The sequence below is a fragment of the Passer domesticus genome, chromosome 6 (genome assembly GCF_036417665.1).
Source record: "Passer domesticus isolate bPasDom1 chromosome 6, bPasDom1.hap1, whole genome shotgun sequence".
NCBI classification, from domain to species: domain Eukaryota; kingdom Metazoa; phylum Chordata; class Aves; order Passeriformes; family Passeridae; genus Passer; species Passer domesticus.
Genome location: NC_087479.1, coordinates 54,906,080 through 54,928,708, shown reverse-complemented (window position 1 = coordinate 54,928,708; position 22,629 = coordinate 54,906,080). Strand labels below are relative to the sequence as shown.

Below are 22,629 nucleotides of genomic sequence, written 5' to 3'. Positions count from 1 at the left end.
TAGTGGGATTTTCAAGCATGACCACAGCAGAAATTTGTTTGGATAATAAAGACCTCTAAGGTCCTCAAGCTAGCATGGGGAATAAAGCAATGAAAGGAATGAGAACAAGCATTATAAAACAACTTTAGATTTTGTTTCCTTCAAGAACAGACAAATTTTTTTAGGAAGGCACTTACTCATTACTAATCTACAGGCATTAAAAATTAGTATCCTTAATAAGCTGGGAAGGACATTCAAATATTTAGAAGAGTACAAATGCTAAGTAATTCATGTAAGTAACAAAAGCACTTTAGTGCTAGAGCAAAATCCAGCAAGCACTGCTGTGTGTATTCCCAGACCAAGGAGCAAAAGGGAACATGGCTCATGTGTGATTTCTGAATTCACTGCTGAAGGAGTTTTCTAAGTCCATTTAATTGAATTCTGAAAGATAAACTTCACTGGGGCACAGGCCTAAAATCAATTTTTAAAACCCCAAACATTCTAAAATGTACTTTTTTACAGCATTAGGCCAACTACCTGTATAGATCTGGCATTTCTATGCCCCTCATAACATGGTGCTTAATTGTAGTTAAATTCATTCATTTTATTAATTGCTTAGATTTTTCCTTATATTGTTACACACACAAAACCCCCCACATTATTTATTCTTGGTGACCCCTCAAAACATCATCATTCAGCACTCAAAAGGACTGGGATTCTCTCCATATGTATATAAAAGCAGTTTGACTAAATAAATATATTTCATTTGCAGAATATTGTAGGAGAATTGGGAAGAAAAAATAAAACAAATTGTACCCTATGGAAAAATACCCACTTCTTCATTTTTTCTTGAAAGTATCCAGATCTACACTAAGAAAAATCTTCCACAAATACATCCTGGAAAAACCAACATTTTTGCCCACTGTGGTTTGAATATTCTGTCCAGATACATGTCTCTGTGAAAGCCATCATTAGATCATTTTCTGTCCCATAGCAACCGCTTTGTTTTCTCAGGGAAATAAAATATTTTCGCCTCCTCAGGCAATACCTTTCTCTGCGTGGTTCCACAAATGAAGCTGTTTGTAATCTAAAGCCAACATCCCAATTTACACTGGTCTTCTCAGGGATTTATACCTATGGATGTAGAAAATAAACTGCAAGCCAGAGGCTTTTCTAACTCTATATATATGTGCATGTCCACAGCAAGAGTTAAAATTTCAAATTTTATATAGAAAGCCTGGCTTTTAATAACATCTCCTTATTTTAAATGACAGATTCAAGTTATTAATTTACACCATTAAACAATTATCTGAAAGAGAGCAATGGAAAAAAGATGTATTGTTTTAACAGTCTTTATGTCTGAATTTACTGAGTGATAAGAAAGTAAATAAGCCACTAGAGACTTTCAAGCCACTTGAGAGGATTTTCCTGTAGCTGTCAGAGATAACAATTTCATGGTAATCCATAAACTTCAGGGCTCCTGGCCACAGCCACCAGTTCTCCAACAAAGGTTCTTAGTTCTTTACCTCAGCCCTCTGTGGAGCTTTGTCTTTAAAAGGATTTTTTAATTATTAAATCACACTAAAGTGACTATATCTATTTTAAATAATTCACTGATGCTGTTTCACTGTGCAAGTCACTGCTGAAATTCCCCACAGGCATTACACAGAAGCAAACATGGAGAGAAACGCAGAGTGGAGTAAAAACTACCAAAGCAGTGGCCAAAAAAACCCCACAGAAGCAGAATTTGTACCACCCTGTGACTTGCTGTGATCACCTGGGAGCTTGGGTGCTGTCCTGAATGTGGTCTCCATTCAAGCATAAAAGGACTACTATTAAAAAAGACTTCAAATTTTATATATATATTTTTTTTTTAAATTTGGTAATCCTATTACTTCTCTCTATGGCATCAAAATGTTACTGATTTAAAGTTTAAACAATGAGGGGCACTGGAATGTGCAAAAAGTCTCCCAAAGGAAAATTGGAATGAGAGATGGAAGGCTAAACAGGATGCAAACACCAACGCAAAACTCTGTAAGAGGAGAGTAAGAAAGAAAAATAAGATTTAGCTGGCTGTTGTACCACTCCAACTCTTTAGGAAATCTTATTTCTCCACCTAAATTCTGAAAAAAATAAACACTGGGAAGGTTAAAAAGGTAAAACAAAGCCAAGATGAAACGATTCCATCTCCAGCCAAGCTTTTCAAACCAGCACAGAAGGAAGGCTGGTAGGCATCAGTTTGTCCTCATGGTACAATTTCAAATTTTTTGTCATTAAGCTTTAATGCAAGGCAAAGACATTATCTGAGCAGCATTTCAATGATGATGCAACGTGATAGGTGCATTGCATAATGTCACAGGATATCAAAAGATGTGTCCTGGTGTAACCTCCCTCACTCCCAGAGAGAAGCTCCTGAAAATGCAGGAGGCTCCTCACAGCTTGGAAGCCGTTACTGGGAAGTTGTCACTTGTTTCCAATAACTGAGCAGGATTTGTGACTACGCAGCCTCAGTGGGGCCAAATGCTTCCTTATAAAACTGTGCCTCCATTGGCTCATCCTTCTCCTTCCATTTGTTACAATTCCTGCTCCTGGGCATGGAAAAGAAGGGGACAAAATCCACTTCAGGCAAGTGCTCCTTCCTTTGAGGGCTGACTCAAAGCTGTGCTAATTAAACCAGAGCCCCCCAGAAGGGTCTCCCATTCCATCAGTCAGGGATGCCTGGGACAGGGGGACACTTCAGTCACTGTGTCCTGAGACAGGGAGGGCTGATCGACGAACTTGCTGTGCTCAGGGAACGGCTAAACCACCAGGTAAATCAAGCCTAGATCAGCTCAAAGCGGGGAAACAAATATAAATTAGTGGAAGCAGGACTAGCAGTTTTGCAGATTGGTTTTCTAACCTGTTTTGCATTTTTCATTTTCAATGTTTTGTATGAATTCCTCTGCACATTCATCCTTTTAAAAATTAGATGAGCTCTCAGTGCACTTTTTAATAGATGAAAGGTGATGCCACATACTGTGTGTTTATGAACAATTTATCAGTTAAAGACGGAGCAGAATTGGAAAGCCCTGAGATTTTAATTCCTTGTTAAGTAATTGTCATGGCAGCTTCTGACAAGAACAGAAAAATTTCATAAAACTAAGCAAAGCTTAGCAGTCCTCAAGATAATTTTCACCTTCTAATAAAACCAGAGCAGGTACACCTATACATTCCTTTACAAAGCCTGTAACCATGGTAGGAAAAGCAGCACAATTTGATTCTGACAACCTGTAATTCCTCGTTATGCCACAGTTTGAATAAAAATTTTTAAAAATCTGCAGGGCCACTACATTATAACTTTAAACCAAGAAACACAAAACCTAATCAAACAGCATTGAAAATTTCCTTAATCTTAGCTGGGGCTCAGGGACAAGGCTTCAAACATTCCTGTTACAGCACAGCACCCCTTTGGCTGAAATAACATTAAATGCATTGAAAATACATTGGGGAAGACCAGAGAAGGAAGCTCTAAGGGGAGCTATGAGCACACAATGGCAGGAGCTTGGGGATTGACTGACAGGTCTCCAGGATGGAGAACAGCTTCGCACCTTGGACAAAGAGCAGAGGACACTGCACAGGAATTCAGAGGGTCAACAAACTGAAATCTTTTCATTAAAATGCTGATCTCACCAAACTCTTCTCCAAACCGCCCTCATCTTGATCAAAATCAAGAAAAATGCTATTTGAAATCTCTAAACAGCTCGGAGTGGGTCAAGGCTGCAGAGGCAAATTAAAAGCTGTTGGCCCTATCAATACTGGAGCTTCCAGGCACTGTCACTCTTCATGAACACCAGTCCAAAGGAATCTACATCCTGACAATTTCCTATAGCAACATGGAACTACACACTGAGAAATTATTTCTTTCTTTCAGGCATAACAGTAGCAAGTGATAATAATTAATTTTTTTCTAACTGAATGTCTCTCCCCAGTTTGACTTCTCTCCAAACAATAAGAAGCAAATTAAACTATAATACACAACAGTTATCCCACATGATTTATTCCTCCAAAATGTACGAGCATCAAGGACAACAAGGAATCTGAATCATGTCTTATAGTCATGATGGAAAACATACTAGCTAATCCAACCCTGTTGATTTTAAAAGTTTATTTGGGTTTTAAGAGAACTCTAAGTGAGGCTTTTGATGCTCCAACATGTATTTAAATCCTGGAAATACTTCCTTTGATCCAGAATCAAACACTCAGTCCCACTCACTTCTGGAACTCAGATCCACAAAGTGATACAGTAGATTTAAAGTGTCAGAAGAGCAAAAACCTCTAAAACAACATAAAGTGTGTTTAATATTCCCTTTATGCTTTTGATAATACTTGTCACCCTGAAAAACCTCAGATTTCCTCTTCTTTTCTAGAGAATTGGAATGATTTTCTTTCAAGTTTTGAGAACTTAATTACTCTAAAATGGCTTCTGTCACTCACTGCACCATGAAAAATGGATATGCACATTTCCAGATGTCTGGACACATGTCCATGGAAAAGTGGGCTTGCTGTAGGCATACCACAGAAACTCTTTATGTAAGCTTTCCTCATCTAAACTGTTCTTGATAAACATTTTTCAGGAATAAATTTGAGCCTGTATATTCTACAGCCACCCTCTCTGTAATTCTGCATGGCTCATGCAGACACCTTGAAAAAGCCAGAGCAGCATCAAGACCATTGCCTCAGTTTAATTCCAAAGCTGGGATGATCTAGAGGGTATCCATGCCCAAACTCCATTGACTTGGACAAAAAATAAGGAGGGGTATTTTTAATAATTTTAAAAAATTCCAGTCTATAGTGTTCAGTGAAATTTGGAGTCATTGCAAATCACATTAAAACATCAATACACTAAAACAAAGTAAAATAAATCTGCATATTAAGCAATAACCATTTCCATTAAAAGAGACTGGGAAAAAAATCCTATCTGTACTAACGGAAATAAAACTTTCCCTTTTTTATGCAGAAGTTTTCCAACCACAGCTGTCCTTTTTCTGCTTCATGTTTACTGGTTTTCCCAGATAAAAAGGACTGTAGGACCACATGGAGCAGCCTACCTGCACACAGAATCCTTACTGAAGTGTCATCTGCAAGAAAACTGGGAGACAAGGTACTCAACTGCATTATTTTTCCTTGACAATCTAAAAATCCAATACTCCTCTCAGTAACACCACTTTTAAAATAAGAGAATGTTTAATCTCAAACATCTCAAACAGTCACAGCCCCTTTGGCACAGGGACTGGGGTCATACAGTATTTAATCACTTCATGAGATAAATTATTTTGTATATATTGGTGCAATATAAAACATTTAAGGAAGATTTTTCTATTAATCACAATGAATATACTAAACCCACCTTATTCCATCTATCTCATCAAGGTTCTCAAGGCCATATATGGAGTTCAGAGTCATTCTGAGCCCAAAATTTTGAATACAATCATAGAATGGCTTGGGTTGGAAGGCATCTTCAAGATCATCTTGTTTCATGCCCCTGCCATGGGCAGGGACACCTTCAACAAGCCCAGGTTGCTCCAAGCCCCCTCCAGCCTGGCCTGGAACACTTCTAGGGATGGGGCAGCCACAGCTTCTCTGGCAACCAGGGCCTCAACACCCTCACAGGGAGGAATTTCTTCCTAGAAATTCTCTTTACTTACCACCAAGTTTAGCTCAAGTCAACAGATTATGGGCGTATGAAGCCTTTCTTTTTGGGAAAGCTGTGGTCCTGAAGTATTCCATGTTTCTTTCTTTTACCTTTACCAGGAACAAGAGCACCAAAATCAGACCTTTCTACTACTGCACCCAAACAGAAAAATGACCATGGTTCAACCCTTACCTGACAGCAACGGATTCCAGGGACTTCTACTTGAATATGGGAAGCTGGATCCTTTAAGAAGGGCAAAGGAATGAAGGCAACATCAAAAAGAAGTTAGGTGTCAGAATTCCATGTTAAGGGGAGAATTTGAAAGCAGAAACCCATAAACGCAAAGCTTTTCTCATGGCAGGATTTGAAAATGGAAAAGTAGACAGAACAAACATTTAGAGGAGATGAGGAAAAAACTTCATTTCCTCTTAGTTCCTCCTGCTCTGCTGTCCCCGTCACTCTGAGCATGAAATGAGGAAATTGTAATGAGGGACTGGAAGGTAAGGAAGAACATTAAATGGGATTAAGGCTGGCACAGGAATGTGGCACGGGACTTGGAAGCCTGGAATATCTTAGCGATATACCTGGAGCCAAGAAATACTGCTTTGAGCAACAAATGTGCAGGTCAGGGACCAACATCTGCAGTGGGGAACAAGACACCACCACCACCCCCTGCCCTGGAAGTGCAGCAGCACCGGCACAAAAAGAGCTCGCAAAGCACGTGCTGAATTATTTCAAACTTAAATCACATCCTCGACATGATTTCCCTCTGTTTCTTCTCTGTCATTCTTTGGTTGGGTTTTGAGAATTCATATTTTACAATCTGAAACCAGCCCGAGTATTTTCTCTGAAATATTCAGCATCAAATACCCTAAGAAGTTCACAAAACACTTGCTGGACTGGTTTTAAATATTTATTGCATTCTGTTATTGTAGCTATTAATCTGTGTCTGCTTTTTAAGCAGCTGCACTACTCAGAGTGTCTTGCTTACTACACAGCCCTTACAGTTTCACACTCCTTCAATCTTTTGTTTTATAAAACATCAGGCTAAGCTGAGTTTGAAAGCATTATTTTACAACCTACTTTGCTACACTTCATGTCTGGAGTTCTGTAATTCCAAGGAATATTTTTACAGCTGGGGAGTTTGGAAGAGCTCTAGTTTAGAAGACTGTTTTGTTCAGTGGCATGATTCCATATTTTAGGAAGCTCTTTTTAACCACACTCCACAGGACTCTCATATTGAACACCATTATCTAAAGTATGTATTATGTTCAAAACAGCCCTGGAAGGTTTCACATTTCACTGTTCCAATTGAATATTTTCTTTAGAATTGCCCGTAAGTTTCAGAGTTTTGATATTTTAGGGATCCAATTATGATATGGAATAAATGCCCTATAAATACAGACTAACCATGAGCAAACATGGACAACTATTGTGCTTTAATTTTCTAGATATCTGGAGCATCAAAGGGTATTTCTCCAATAAGCTGATAAAGAAGAAAATATCTGCATAATCCAGGACTGAAACAAGTGTACAGTAAGATACTTAAATGCCTCTTAATAAATTAATAAACAAAAAAATTTGAAGAGGTTTTTCTAATAAGTGGATCATGGTGGGTTGAAGTGTTATTTCAATTATTACAGCATTTAATGTGTTTAGCTCTATCTCCATTAAACATTCCACATGTTACACACAAGAATTGCCTCTATCTGTGCCCCAGGGCTGATAGAGCAGGAAAGGATACTCCAAATTATCCCTCTGGGACATATTAAAAAGCAAGGAGGAGGAGTGAGAAGGAATCAGTGTTCTGAACTGACAGGAGTGACAGAGAAATAAATTTTAAAAAACCCTGCTCTTGATAGTTTCCAGGAAGCTCAAGTAGCAGGTACAACAATGTGGCATTGAAACCCTGAGGGGGAGTCTCAAGGAAAATAAGCTTGTACTGGAAAATTGGCAACTGGCTTTTTCATTCAAATAACAGGCAGTCAAGGGAAAAAGAAGAGAAAAAGCAAACGTTGCCAATATTTTGGCACTTGTAGGAGTTCTCCAAAAAAAGCATATCTAGGTTCTCTCCAGCTTTAACCTGAGAAAGAAATGCACATTAATGCTGCAAAGGAGCTGACACTTTTAATCTGCAGCCCACTCAGCCAAGGAACATCCACTTATATACCCTCATGCATTATTCACCAGGAAAATTGAAATAATCTACCCGTGGTTAAGCAGCTCGGAAGCAAATGCAAATCAAGGGAAAGCAGCTGAGAACGAGGATCATTCACAACTCCTGACACTGCTCCACAAGACTGGAGCCTCTCGTGGGAGCAGCCAAATCATTACAATCCCAATCCCTGTGGCTGTGTCTGGGAATTGTCCTGGCTCAAGCACTGACCTGTGGCCATGCTTGGAAAAGGAACTTGCTCAGTTTTTATTCAAGTAGATTCTCACTCCTTGTCAATGAAGGTGTGTCCTTAGGCACACACCTGAAAAGGTCTGGATGATCATTATTACTATTATTATTATTATTATTATTATTATTATTAGTCCATTATAATTCTAGCACTGGCTATAATCCTCCTCATTCCGCATCTGACTTGTGAAACAACTTTGGGCATGGAAAATAAAGTTATATAAATCAAAATCTCCAGCAAGGGAAGAAATTATTGCTGTCACCACCTTCATTTTTAGTACTGAGATTTAATGGGAAATATCTTAGGCCATGATTTACAGCAATTATTTTACCATCTTTAGGAATATACATGAAGATCAGAAAGAATAAATTAATTTTTTGCCTCCATCCCAGTCAGCTGTTTTGAAGTTATCCACCATTAGTTACAGGCTAATGTGAACAGGAGAGAGATGCATAATTCTTGCAAGTTTATACAAATTACTCTGGATAAATTCGCCATGAAATCTACATAAATCTTATCTTATGAAGTATTTCCGTGTGCCTGAATTTATTACCATCTAAGTGGTTGTAAACACTCAGGTGGCTGTAAACTCCATGCATTAATGTTTTCTTCATCAGAATTCAATAGTTTTAGCCCCTCTGGTTCTAAGGAAAACCATTACGATTTTGCTTGTGTTTTGTTCTTCCCCACAGATCTTCCACAGCAAAGAAATTTTCAATTCAATGGAACTGGATGGAATTGCCTACTCTAGACCTGATTTCATGAAATTATAAAATGACAGAAAGCAGAAAACTTTCCTGTCATAACCATAAAACTATAAAGTGTAAAATAATGAATAAAAAATTAAATAGGCCTCACTCCAGGCAACAAAATATCCATTAGGGTTATATATTTTTTCAGTCCTTTCAGAAATATATTTGACTATCAGAAGGCATAAAGAAAAAAACAATCTTAAATTTCAGACATTGCAGGTACGATGAGAAAAAATGTGTTCCTACACGCAGAATTCATGATGAAAAATTGCTCCAGCAAGAATTTGGTGAGTGTAATCATATTTCCCTTCATGGATTTTGACTTAAATTCCCTGTGTTGTAGTGATTCTGCAGCAACAGACACTACTCAGCCAAGGGAAACAGGAGCCCAGGACAGAGAGAACAGCGCTGGGCCCTTCTTTATGGAAAGTAACCAAGAAATTTTTTAAGTTCATATAATCCAGACCAGAACTGCCATGGGGCCTTTTGGAAGACTTCCACAGAGATCTCCACTTTTCCCCAGGAAGCCCAAGCACATCCCCATGGAATGTTATCTCCAATTTAGTCCTTCAGAGGTATTGCTTTCACTACAGAGTTATAATAAATATTCCAGAGACTGGAGGTACTTCATGGCCCCTAAATTTCAGATCAACTGAAAGCCTGAAAAATCGTTCGCAATAAGCTATTTCGTAAACATTGTAAACACTTCCTTAAAATTAAACTGATCATTCATTTAGCTTGAATAATTAAAAATCTCCTCTGCTTCAATTGCTGACCCAAGATACAACGCAATGGCATCCCAAAAATAAAGGAGATGAAAGTATTTTGCAAATAGTTCAGAACTCTCTTCACATTTCTACTAAAATTACCTTCTCCAGAATTTTATGCAGTAAAAAAGAGAAAAACCTGAGTGTTGGTAGACAGAGATCTGACTTTGATTTCAAGCTTCATGTGGACCGGTGCTAATTACACAGATTTTTTTCAACATGTCTGCAGGGAAAGCAAAACAATACAAAAAAGTAGCCCTAATAGCTTTATTTTATACAAATGTAAATCTTGGCTCTGTGTTCGGTTTTATGTGATTAAAGATATTCAGCTTTGCAGAAAACATTCTTTATCTAATGAGAAAAGACTGATCTGGATTTGATCACTGTAAAAGCAACCCATTCTCATTTTGCCACATCAGGAGTAAATAAATCTAAAATGTTATTTAACACCATACCAAAGCTATTTGTAAAGGACATCCAGCAGAGGTGACCTTGCATTCTCAAACTCAAGTTTTAGGAGTACTGACCAAAAAAAAATGGAACAAACTTGCTAGAATTCTGAGATTTCTTTACCATGATATGATGCTTGCCTGACCTTCCCTTATTGCCTGGGAGGAATTCAACCAGAATGGGGAATTTAATCCTCCACATTATGTATTTTAATGACTCATTTTTTTCCTATTTCTTTCTAGTTCCTGCAAAGCTTAATGGACTTGAGCATGATTATTAAAATGCTGCAAATAAAAAAGAATTTTTAAAACCTTGAAGTATTTAAAAAAAAAAAAGTGGAGATGCAGTAAAGGACATTCTAAAATTGGAGCCCATTTTGTTGGGGATGGGAGCAAAGTGTCTGAGCCATATGCTGGTGTAACACACGCAAACTGGGTACAAAGCTTATGTCATTGCAACTTGCTCCCTCAGAAAGTAGCTATGGCAGAAATCATCCCCAAATTTTACATTTTGATTTACATGCAGCTCCAGATCAGCACCAACAACTGGATAGCGGAAGTCCATTACAGTTTATCTTCCTGGGTCAAGAACACTCTGTTACCAAACAATAAATATAAATAAATGGGTATTAAACAACTCCTTACACCCAGTTTACTTAATTTTTTTTTCACTTGAGCAGACCACCAGAAGAGAAGCAGATTTTTTTAAATCTGTACAGTTATCTTTCAGATGGCATAGGAGCCAGGAAAAAAAAAAAAAAAGAAAAGATTTTATGTTTTTTCTTCTCCAAGAGGAAACCCAAACACACCCTAAGATAAGGCCCTAGCCTAAATCCGCAATAATTTCAGTGGCTTTTATCCAGATTTACACTTCTTTAATGCAGAACTTGATTTGTCAACTTGCATAACAGAGTTCAGAGACAGAAGAACTCCCCCTGTCACTTGAACTTTCTCCCTCCTCAGCCAGCACAGAACAAACTGCAACTGGTGATTTGGACACAGCCATGCGTGGACAGAAACACAAACTGTATTTGGATAATCCCACAGTGGGTTTGTTTTGTTTTTTGTTTTTTTTTTCAGAAATGAGAAAATAAAAGTAAAACAACAAACAAATCCCAAATTCCGTTATGTCTCCCATCTGACCAAAAAGTTTTTTCCCCAAGCACTACTCCCTTCAAATCTCTGGACATGCCAAAAATTATGTTCAACTGCATAAAATTTCTGCCCGTACATAACTTTGAAATGTACTTTCTAAGATAAGAGCCTGGACAGAAGGATGAGAAGCAGTTTTAGTGCGCAGGGACTTCAACTCAACTAGATCTTCTCTTAAAAGAAATACCCCACAAAAAATTCTTCAGTGCAGGCATGTGGAGAGAAAGCTCCACCAGCTTTGGAGGTAGAGTGGCTTCAAGCTTCAGTTTTTGTCAGGAAAGATGATGAAAGGGAAAACCTCATCCCACCATCATGAGAAAATGTCTGTCCTCCCACTATGCACAGAAAGCAGCAATGAAGCCCCCTCCCTCATACCCCTGCCCCCCCAAAAAAGGTGACAAAAAGGAAAACACTGTCCTGTGTTAAAAACCTAAAGTATGTCCTATACTAGCAATCTAGCTAATGAAATATGCTTTCATTTAGTTGAAATAAACAACATCAGATTAGTTTGGGGGTTTTTTTGGTCTCTCTTGGTTAACTTTACCCATAAGAATATTCCTCTGTTGCTGATGAAGATGTCTGAGTAAACATTGCTATGCTAATTGATCAAAAGATCAAAAATATTCTGTCTTAAGTGCAGAGTGGAAAGGAATAAAGTCACCAGACTCTTGGGATCACTTTTAACTACTTTTAATTCCTAAACTCCAATCTCAATGTCACAGACCTTGCAAAATGTGGAAGTTCCTGGATCCATTCAAAGAAGTGTTTGCAAAAGAAAATGAGTTTTCACTCTGGATCAGTCATGCTCTTAAAAGGTGGCAAAGATTACCCTGCACAGGGCTGGAATTCAGCCTTGCTCTCTTCTAGGATGCGAGAATGATTTTCCTTATCCCAATTATCTTAGGGTTTTGTACAGAATTGCTTGAGGGAAGCAAAAATCAACATATGCAGAAATAAATCATTGCAGCTTCCTCAGATGCAAGAAAGGGTTGTATCTTACAGAAGCTGGATAATCCAGCAAATAACTGAGAGCACAGAGGTACAACACAGAACAGGGCTGGCACTGGCAGAAGTGAAAGAAAAATGAGGGAAGGTGACAAGAAAAGAAACAGGAAAGAAAATACAACTAAATGGCAAAGTGATCTAAAACAGGCAAGATGCAACCAGCTGAAAAAAATGATAATATCTTTATTTAGGGTGAAATTAGTAGGTAGACAAATCCAACCCAGGATTTGAGTGTGAGGTGCTGAATAGAAGGCTCTGGATGTTACAGCTGATCACAGACTGAACGTGTGTTGCTGGGGCAGACCAATGTCCTCATTCCAAGCATTCCTCAATCCACGTTGGTGCTGTCAGGCTACACCAACAACCTTCCTGTTGTGAAGCTTTGGAATTAAAAATTAAACACAGTCCAAAATGAAGCTCAAGGCTTCCAGTCTGTGGCCTCCCAGTTGCTGCCTCTGAGCATGTGTAAAAAACTGGTATTGCTCTCAAATCTTTTCTTGGTCCCAGCTCAAGGAACTTTTTCTTGCCCTTTTCCTACACTGCAGGTCATTGCAAGTGGTTCTTTACTGATTTTTTTTTTGGGTTTCTACCCCAGGAAAATCAACCGTGCCATGGAGCAGGACTGCAGTGCAGCCAGGTCAGTGCCAGAGTCCCTGTGTGGGTCACAAAGGACCAGAGCATCTCCTTTCCTCCCTCCAAGATCCCTACCTCCTGATTATTTTTAAGACTGGGGATCCCCTGGCAGGGTTTAAGCACAACCCCTTTGAGTAGATCAGGGAGAAAGAGGAATCAGGCTCTTCAGCATCTCACATTCTTCAGGTAATACTGAATGCTAAATTAATACTTAATACTGAATGCTAAATAAAATTGCCCAGGAACACCTGTGGATAAGGGGGGACATTTCTGAGCCACCAGTACTTGAGAATCCTTTATTCAAAGGCATTTTTTATGGAATTATCTGGAAATAGTCAATTGACTGCTGAAATATAGCTAACAAAATGTACCATTCCATTGTTATTTTATTTGTTTTTATATGCATCATTTCCTGCCTTTAATTTTAATTCCATGCCCTCCAAGAAATGCAATCTCACAGACAGATCTTCCCCTTTATTTTCCTGTAATAATATCATAGCAGTTTTTTCTAGCTATTTACAATCTCTTCACTCCCTTCACAACTTTTCCAAGCCATGGAATGAAGAATTATGTAAAAATAGGCCACAAGAAACCAGACACACTTGATCTGCACAGCAAAAATAGAGCTCTTTAGCACCTGGCATTCTCAAGAGTGGTAATGAAGCTGGCAAGACAAGCCAGGCTTTGACCCAAAATAAAAAGCTTAGCCCTCACAAGAAGGATAAATCTCAACTAACACAAAAATTCTGTCTTTTGGTTTGTTGCAAGGTGTGACCCCAGACATTTGGACAAGCAGAGGGATTGGGTTTCCCACAGGTGGGAAATGCAGGAAGAGGACAAGCAGCACACATGAAAACATTAGTTTTGGCCTGTCATAATCACTGAGGGCAAATTACAAAACCCCCCTGGTGCCTGCAATCACAGGAGTGCTCATGGCTGAGGGGGAAGGCAAAAGAAAGGAAAGGGACTCAAAGGACAAACCAAGAAGCCTGCACTTGTGAGGATTTTTTCAGGAGCAACAAATAAATTCTTCAGGATAAATAACCGATCTGTGTTGAATTACAGATTTGATGAGGCACATTTAAAACTGAAAATGCATCACAGAGTTTATGTTAAATTTTGCTACCTCAGATGTTCCAAAGAGATGTAAGAGGCCGTTTCCCAAGATGAAAATGCTGTAATGTGAAAGATTATGCAGAGAGAATTGAAGTTTATCAAGTAATGGGGCTTTTGGTAAGAGAACACATAGGGAAGGAACAAAATCTGGACTTCTGGAGTCAGCAGAAGTATAAAACAAAAACCAGAGATACCTCTACATATACACAGATAATACAATCTTAGTGTTGTAAATCTTCAATAAATCTTTTCTTGTTTTCATTCAGCAGGGATTTCACCCAATTAAAGCCACTTGCCTGAAAATATTTACTTTGCACCTTTTTCTGAATCAAGGTGACATCATAATTCTGTGTTTTATGAACAATTCTGAACAATTACTTCAGCAACAGCACCTAGAAAATGGAAGAGAAGACCGGCTTTTGGCTTCAATATCCAAAATTATCAAGATGAATAGAATGGAACAGTAAAAAAAAAAAATCAAAGCAGAACGGAGATTTGCTAAGGGAACAACCTTGTTGGACACCATGATGTATCCCAGGCCATGCAAGGCATCCAGCAGTGAAATAAAATGGGAGAAATAAAAACCTCCAAACACCAGCTCATTAAAAGGAGAGGGAGTGACACAAAAGGTTCAAGTAGCACCATGAGGTTTGGATTCCCTGGAATCTCTGTCCAAGATCCTAAGCAGACCTGATTTTAATACTAAAAGTGTTTACTCTGAAAATGTCTTCCACAGTGTGACAAAGACTTTGACTGCAAAAGCTGCATCTTACCCTGAACTCCACAGGAAAGATTCCGAGCCAGCCCAGGAGATTGAGATATAAATGGAGTGACAGCACTAGCGTGAAATATTGTGAGCAGTGTGAAATACAGTGTGAAATATTACACTCATTACAAAGCCCTGTGCTCCAAAGCCCGTCCCTTTATCAAGCCTCATCTATAATTTGACAACAAATAGGCTTCTGGGATGATACTATTTCCTTTTAAAGAGGCTGAATATTACCAGATCAATTTTCACAAAGTTATGACAGGAGTATCTTGTTATTGAAATCAGAGTATTTATAAGGCATTAAAACAAATTTCTTCTGTGAAGCTTCCCTTCTAAAATTGTCAAACCATTGTATATAGAACAGAAAACATAACATCAAGTTCATTTCTATAAATAATGGAGTTTGACTGAAAACTGGTATGTTGAGCTGTTAAAAATGATGCCAATATAATTTAAGCATAATAGAAAGAGGAGTTGCAAGTAAGGGGGTCAATGTAAATAAATGCAAATAGGGATTAGCAATTATACAGTCCAATATTAGCAATTGATTAGTCCAACTTAATGCTGTTCAAGTTTATTTGAACCAATCTAAAAGTGAGATAGTGGCCTTGAAATCATGCAAATATTTTGTTTTATATTCATAGGAAGGTTTTTTTTAATACAAATATTTGTTTCATAGAATTGGAAAATTAATAAAATTAGATCTATATTTGGAAGGCTTTCCTCATCCAGATCAAATTTTTCCATGGATGTTCCTCCCTTCCCCAAATGGGAGTTACATTGAACCTAATTCTTTTCCATAAAGCAATGATGGCACATAAAAATCCACATACTCACAAGTTACAAACCCAATCCTGTGCCATCAGCCTTAACTTTGTGCCTAATTACAGAAAGGAAATTATTGGGTGCATAAAGAGGTTTGTGATGAAGTGCTCAGCATAAGGACCTACATTACACTCAGAATTTCATGGGGTTTAATTTTCCCTTTTCTTCCCTTTTTTCTTTTTGGGTTTTTGGTTTTTTGGGTCAGGTTTTGGGGTATTTGATGAGGGGTCTGTTTGCTAGGTTTTTTTTTTAATTTATCTCTGCATTTAATTTGGGAAGCATAGGAATTTTCTTCAGGAAATATTCCTGACTATTTTTAACAATCTCTATTTTCCTTTTTTTTTTTTTTTATCTAGCATTTATTTCATGCGCTTTCATCTCTTTTTCCTGTGTTCTCACCATTGTAAATGGAAGGAATAGAGAGCCCTGGGAGCCTCCACACATTTCTTTCCCCACTTGTCCTACCTCTATTTTTGACCTGGCTCCGCTGCTCCGCTGTTAGAAATCCTGCATGGCATTTGACACCATCTTAGAGAGCTCTTGAGGCTCAGGTGGAAAAATTATTTAAAGAAAACACATTAACTTTTGAGGAATACCAGAACTCTCTGGGAGGCTCTTCAAAGAGTTTTCCTTCTGTAGCATCCTTTACTGAGCAGCCTAATATCTCAGAGCTACATTGACACATCCCTTATCTCAGCAACCATTGGTTTCCTAATATCCTAACATTGGTGTGGCCATCCAAACCCTCCTGTTTTGTTACACTGAGACCTAGATATCTATATGTATAGCTATAGATATAATATCATGATTGAACTGCACAGATCAGATACTTCCAATAGGCACAACCTCTAAAAAAGGGCACAATTACAGCAAATTTAGGGATACTGATTTTAGTGGAGCCTGAGAAAAGTTGTCAGAGGGTGCCTCAGATAATGCTGATCAAACTGCAGTAGAAATAAACCCCACCATAAACGTGGTGGCTTCCTATATCTCATTTAAACCTCAGAGTTTTTCTTCTCCAATATTTCAGCTCTGAGTTGCTCAGGAACGAAAATGTGGCACTGACATAGCACAGTTGAGGAGTCTCAGTCACACTCAGGGTCCAGCTCCAGCAGCCAGTGATTTCAGAAACAACATATGTCTGCTCAAAGAAGGGGTGATCAACTCCAGAACAACAAAAGTATCCAGCCCCATCAGATCACAAGACCAGGATACAGTTTTCCAAATCCCATTTAGAGTATTGCAGGTCTTTAACAAGGCAAAATGTTTTCCCTGGTTCTAATCCAGTCCAAACAGGAGATAGTTAATATAAAAACTGTAATCTGCACAGTGAGAAGGCCAGACAGCATGATCACATAAACCTCTTCCTGTTTTGTCATCTATGACCTATAAAACTGAAACAGAAGTGACTGAACAAATTTCAGGTCAGTGATAAATTAAAAAGTACTATTTTCTTTTTACAACCCCTCAGCCAAATGCAACTCCTTAACTAATTCTAGCTTCCCTTGTGTCCCAAAGACACCCTGGTGAAGGATCAGGGACCAGGCTGAATCAGAAAGCAGATTCCTGAGGGATGGGTCATCTGCTGACCATTCCCAGTGCTTCCAAGGGGAGCTCCTGGGATCGGAAGAATCCAGCTGCTAGGCTGAACAACACTGTGGGTTTCACTCACAGGGATTAACTGAAAATCATGATTGGAAGTTCCAGTTTGGCTGAAATATTAATTCAGAATTGCAGCATTTGAGGGTTTTGGGGTACTTGCACTGCTGTCTGCTCTGAACTTGACCCTTGGCTGCATAGTGAGCTTAAAGGCACTACCCTTTATGGAGTCCACCAGAATTTTGAGGACAGTACAATCCACTAAATTAGCTTTTGTAAAGGAAGGAATTAACCTTGTTAATTTGATAACTTGTTTGATATACAAAAGTACATTCCATTTTTGTCCTTGTCAAAGCCATTGTTCCCTAGCATCCTCAAATCACTTTTTCTACTTGTGTTTTATGGCTCTATTTATTTTTTTTAATTCCGTGACTTGTACTAGTTCTGTACATGGCCTCTGATTTTATTTCCCTGTACAGTCCCTCAGGGGGGTCAAGACAGTGAAAACTATTTATAAAAAAACCACCAAGGGGAAAAAAAACACTACTAGTGAAAGGATGGTGTCTTAGAGTGGCCAAAACCTTTGAAGGGCTTGGGAAAGGTTTCTGCCCCAACTCTGAGGAAACAGCCCTGATGACAGGAATGCTGCTGCAAGCAGCACATTCCAGCTGCTGGATACAATGGTCCCAGCCTGGAAGGTGCAGAGAAGGTGAGAGACATTTCTGCTGAGGAGCAGCCAGTGGACTGGCAGCTGGCTGGAAGCCAGATTTGGGGGAGGCAGGAGCTACAGGCCCTGGAAACACTTCCAGCCATTTGGATCTGGGCATAAAGATTGGGGCAAGGCTCAAACACCGAGCAATCCCCCCTTCCTTTGCCCTGCCACCCTCCCAGGCATCTGCAGGGGATGTGCCAGCGTGACCTGCAGCCACTGCTCAGCCCAGAGTTCTGCCTGAGACCAAAAGTAGCTCAAGGGCACTGGAAGCAGCCTGGGATCCCCCCAGGGGGTTATTTTTGGCTCAAGTGCCAGGCTCTTCTGGTTCAGTCTGTAAAATAAAGCCTAGGAGGAGTAGCTGTGGCAGTCATTGCCTACCTGGCAGGTGGCAAGGACACGCTGCAGGCTGGTCTCCAAAAGCAGGCCAGAGCACTCTGCAATCAGCTCTACTTGAAGCAGCACTTACACATGGCACCAGCTCTCTTCTCACCTTCCTGCTCAGAATTTCAAGTAAGCCTCAGAAATGGCCACACACCACAAAACTTGCATGCCTCAGCCTACAGTCCTTGTTATACAGACAGAATACACACAAGTTCAAAGACCAAGAGTGACCAGCTTCTGAAAATGAAGTTTGAACTCTGAAATTACTGTATGGTTTTGCACCAATGCACACACAGAAATAACTAACTTGTGACCAAAGGGAAAAGGAAAAGTATGTTAAGTTTTTCAAGCTCTGCCCTACATTTCAGTATGTAATTACATTAACACACAATTCCCAGTTTTCCAATTTGTTTGCTGCCACATAGCAAGACTGAGTACAGCAAATTCTATTTCTTGCAACCATTCAGAGGAAAACAGAGAAATAATAGCAAGAGATTTATTTCATACAACCATTTGTTTGCTTGTAACCCAGCCTAAACATCATTAATGCAAAGAGGTGTTTTTCTATGAACACAGAAATAATTATTCGTTTAGCACAAATATTTGAAAGAAATTGCAAAAGGAACACAGGATTATGATATTCTACCACACAATATGCATCAAAAATGTGGGAAATCCACACCTCAGTGGTTTTGCCATCCAGATTACATAGATATCATTCTTTTTCCACGTTAAATGCTCACTAACATTTGAAACAGGTAATGTTACTCCCAAATGACAGCGGCACTGGGCTACAATAGATGTTTCTGTCCCTTTTGCTTCTATTAAATAACAAGTGATAAAAATAGAACAAGTCACCACACGCTGCCGACAGTTTTGTAGATTTTCCTTTTGCTTTGCTGCCTTTCCTTCTTTCTTCTCTTATCTGTCTCAATCTGATTTCCCTCAGCTTGAGGAGTATTCTGCAGGCATTTGATTGATGAAAATCAAAATTACTGAACCATTCCCCAAAGCCAAATAAATAAGTAAACAAACAGAATATTCCTTGGGCTGGCCAGCATTTAATAGCAACACTTGCAGCTGAAAAACCAAGATTGCTGACCTCAATCACTCTCATCTAATTAAAGAAAATTAGTTAGAAAAGCAATTCTACCACAAACCAGCTAATATCCTCATGTTCTGAAATACCTGTTCTGCTTATTCCACAATAAAATACACATTCCTTATGTTTACAGTCACAATGCCACTTTAAAAACCCACATTTTTACTCATACTTGAAATATGTTTCATTTCAAAGCAATTTCTCTATGTGGAATATGTCTGCAGACTGTATTAGCAGATTTTCAAAATTATCAAAATAAAAACACCCATGTGAAAGCACAGACAAACCATCACACACACACATCTCTCTGCATAATTATAGAGGAATACAGGAACTCTGACTTGAAGCCTAGCAACAGTATCCAAGTATTAGTTACTCTGCTAATCAACTACCAGAAACTCACACACCAGCTCAATGTGCTTCATTTTCCTAAAGCAAACAAAAAACCAGACAAAAGAATCCTATCACTCCTGGCTCCAGAGCTGCTGAAGGACGAGATGCACAATAGAAAACAAACCTTGTTCACTTGAAGAAGAACAACCCATGTCATTTAGTCCGTCTGAAAATTCATCCCATCACAAAGAACCAAGGCAAAAGAGAGATTTAAAAATAGGTTATCCAAGTCAAAGGATTATCAGCTTGCAACACACTTAATATCTGCATATCTGTATCTAATGAAAGCTTCAAAATTCTTACATATATGATTGGGTTTTGTACCTCCATCCTATAGAAGCCATAGTAAATTCTGTACAGCAAATGCTTCCTAAATCTGCTGTGCTCATTTACTCACAGACAGCTGCAGACTGGATGAAAACAATCAGGGATTAACTTTTCTATTCATCACATCTTGTAATCCATTACTTTCTCTTAGTTTGCAATAAATAAATGCCTAAAGTTAAATAAATTATTAATGTGCTATGGTTAGTTAAAAGAAAAAAGTTTAAAAGGGACATTATTACTATTATTATTAAATATTTTTAATGGTGTACAACTGCTGTGCATCAGGGGTACGTGTAAGGTCTTCTTCAAAGCAGAAAAGAAGATGCAACAATAGTCACTGAGCTGGGATACACTTCTGGGTCCCAAAGACTTCCAAAATAACCAGTAATTAAAATAAGCTTCTCTGGTATTGTTATTATTTCTCAAAAAAAAACTAATTTGGGGCCATCATGAATTGAAATAATCTGAGAAGCCACACTAAGCATTTCATACTGCTTGTAAAACCAGTCTCTAAGTACCTTATGGTAATAGGGTTTCTTGCTTTATGAAAAATACTATTGTAATTTGTTTCAAATAGGATTACTTTTTAAATGATATGGTAATTTCCATTCACCCTTCAAACATCTGTCATGAAAACAAAAGGGATTCCCTCATAAAAGATAAATACAATGAAATCTGGATCTTGTTTTTAATCCTTTATGGGCATCTCTTTTATTCTGTCCTTGGATTCCGTTATCTTTTCTGTTTCATTCAGTCTTACAAAACAGCCTCAGCCCAGTCCAGAGTAAGAACTTTCCCCCCTGGTAGAATCAGCCAGGGGGTTTTTATTGGACTGAGGCCACGGGAATCCCTTGCAAGGCTTCTTCTTTGTAGGTTTATTCACATTACTCCATGGGACACTATTCTCACCATTTTTGGCTCTAAAATATTTTTTATATTTTTCTTCTTTTTCCAGAACAGCTGGAAGTCTTACAATTATTGCAAAGGAACTAATTTTATATATGCTTAATTTTCACATCTATCTGATGTGAAAGTGCTTTACAATTAAATTAAAAGAAGGAAGAACAATCTTGGTGGGATTTGATCTGTAGGACAAAGATTTAGTGGCATTGATGTAAATCAGAATTTTATATTTCTACAGAAGAATCTAAAATAATTACAAAGTGCAAAGAGATTTGTATTATTAAACAAACATAAAATAATAACAAGTTTTAATGAACTGGTTCGATATCAAAATTCAGAATCTAACCAAAAACACACTTCCTGAGAGATAAGTCATTAAAAGTTTCTCAAGAGACTTGATAGTCTGTATTGTCCTCATCTTCCTGAGGATACTTCCCAAGCTCTTCACTATTCCTTCCCCCTCTGCTGCCTCTAAGGAGGTGCATTACTCAAGTGATAAATTTTGGAATACATCCAAAATTATAGGAACACAGTGGGTAACCAGACAAGCACAAGAAGCAAAAGCCAACTTGCTGAAGCTGAAATGCTGACATCACTCTGCACATTCATCATCACAGCAGCTCTCGGGTTTTCTGCTCAGGATTTGGTTCTTTGATTTACTTTTCTTTTTTTTTTTTTTTTTCCCCACTGGGAGACACTCCAAAAATGGACATTTCAATAACTTCATTTTTCATAAGCAATAAAACTTAAAGCACAAATGTCTAACTCAATTCAATTAGGTGGGAGGAAATAACATAATGTAATGTTTACTCTTTAAGAAAAATCTATTAATTTAAACAGTCATGCTCAATCCATCATCTTGCAAAAATTGCAAGTGCATAATGGAAGTACCAATATTTCTATTTTTCAGTGGCAAAAATGGAGGTATCAGAAAAATTTAGAGAATCTTCCCATAGAAAGTATTTTCTAAGAATTTTTCTAGAAATAACCAAATCCTACAAGTCAGCAAAAAAACCCCATTACCCATATGTAACTCTAAACAACAATAAGATGCTCAACCTAATAACATGTTCATTTTTGGTTCATGCTTTACAGATTATTAATAAATACAGAATGATAAAGAATTCTTACATGGAAAGGAACTCTTTTCTCTTATTCCAGGGATAAGAGGAAAAAAAAAAACCCTTCCACACTGTATCTGAACTTTTATGCAGAAGTTATAACTCTGGTGCATTTTGCCCTCCGTTTTGTCAGTGCACACTGCAAGAGCTGAAAGTGCTACAAGAACTTACATTACCACAGAACCTTCAACCATATCCCTGCAGATCATATGCAACAAGGAAGGGAAAGGGAAAGTAGTCCTTAATCCACATCCTTAGTTTTATATTTCATGTGAGCTGGCCTAATTTCCCATATAAATGAAGTACTCAAGTCAGAGATTTGCCTTGCTGAGTTAAATCAGAGCAGGCAACTACACAGAGCCTCCTGCTGCAAAAGAAATACCTTTTTTTGTTCAACTTCAGGTTATTTCTGTGGAACTTTAATTAACTTGAATGAAAGCATTTTAACCCATTTTGTTAAACTGAATTAGGCATCACTGGTATTAAACTGGGTTTTATTTTAATGGCAAATCTCTCTGCATAAAAAGATCTTGAAAGAGCCTCCAAATTCTTGTCAGGGGCCCTTAAG

At 38.3% G+C, this 22,629-nt stretch overlaps 1 protein-coding gene across 3 annotated transcripts in view; it reads right to left on the bottom strand.

Annotated features, from left to right (window-relative positions):
* Positions 1-22,629, bottom strand: part of SHANK2 (SH3 and multiple ankyrin repeat domains 2) — a 277,285-nt gene that overhangs the window by 191,862 nt on the left and 62,794 nt on the right. The window contains exon 15 of one of the 3 annotated variants that reach the window (XM_064425907.1): positions 5,843-5,893. The exons of the other annotated variants lie outside the window; for them this stretch is intronic. Within the exon in view, the coding sequence (XP_064281977.1) occupies positions 5,843-5,893 (51 nt within the window). The remainder of the gene's footprint in view (positions 1-5,842; positions 5,894-22,629) is intronic. 3 annotated transcript variants of the gene reach the window in all.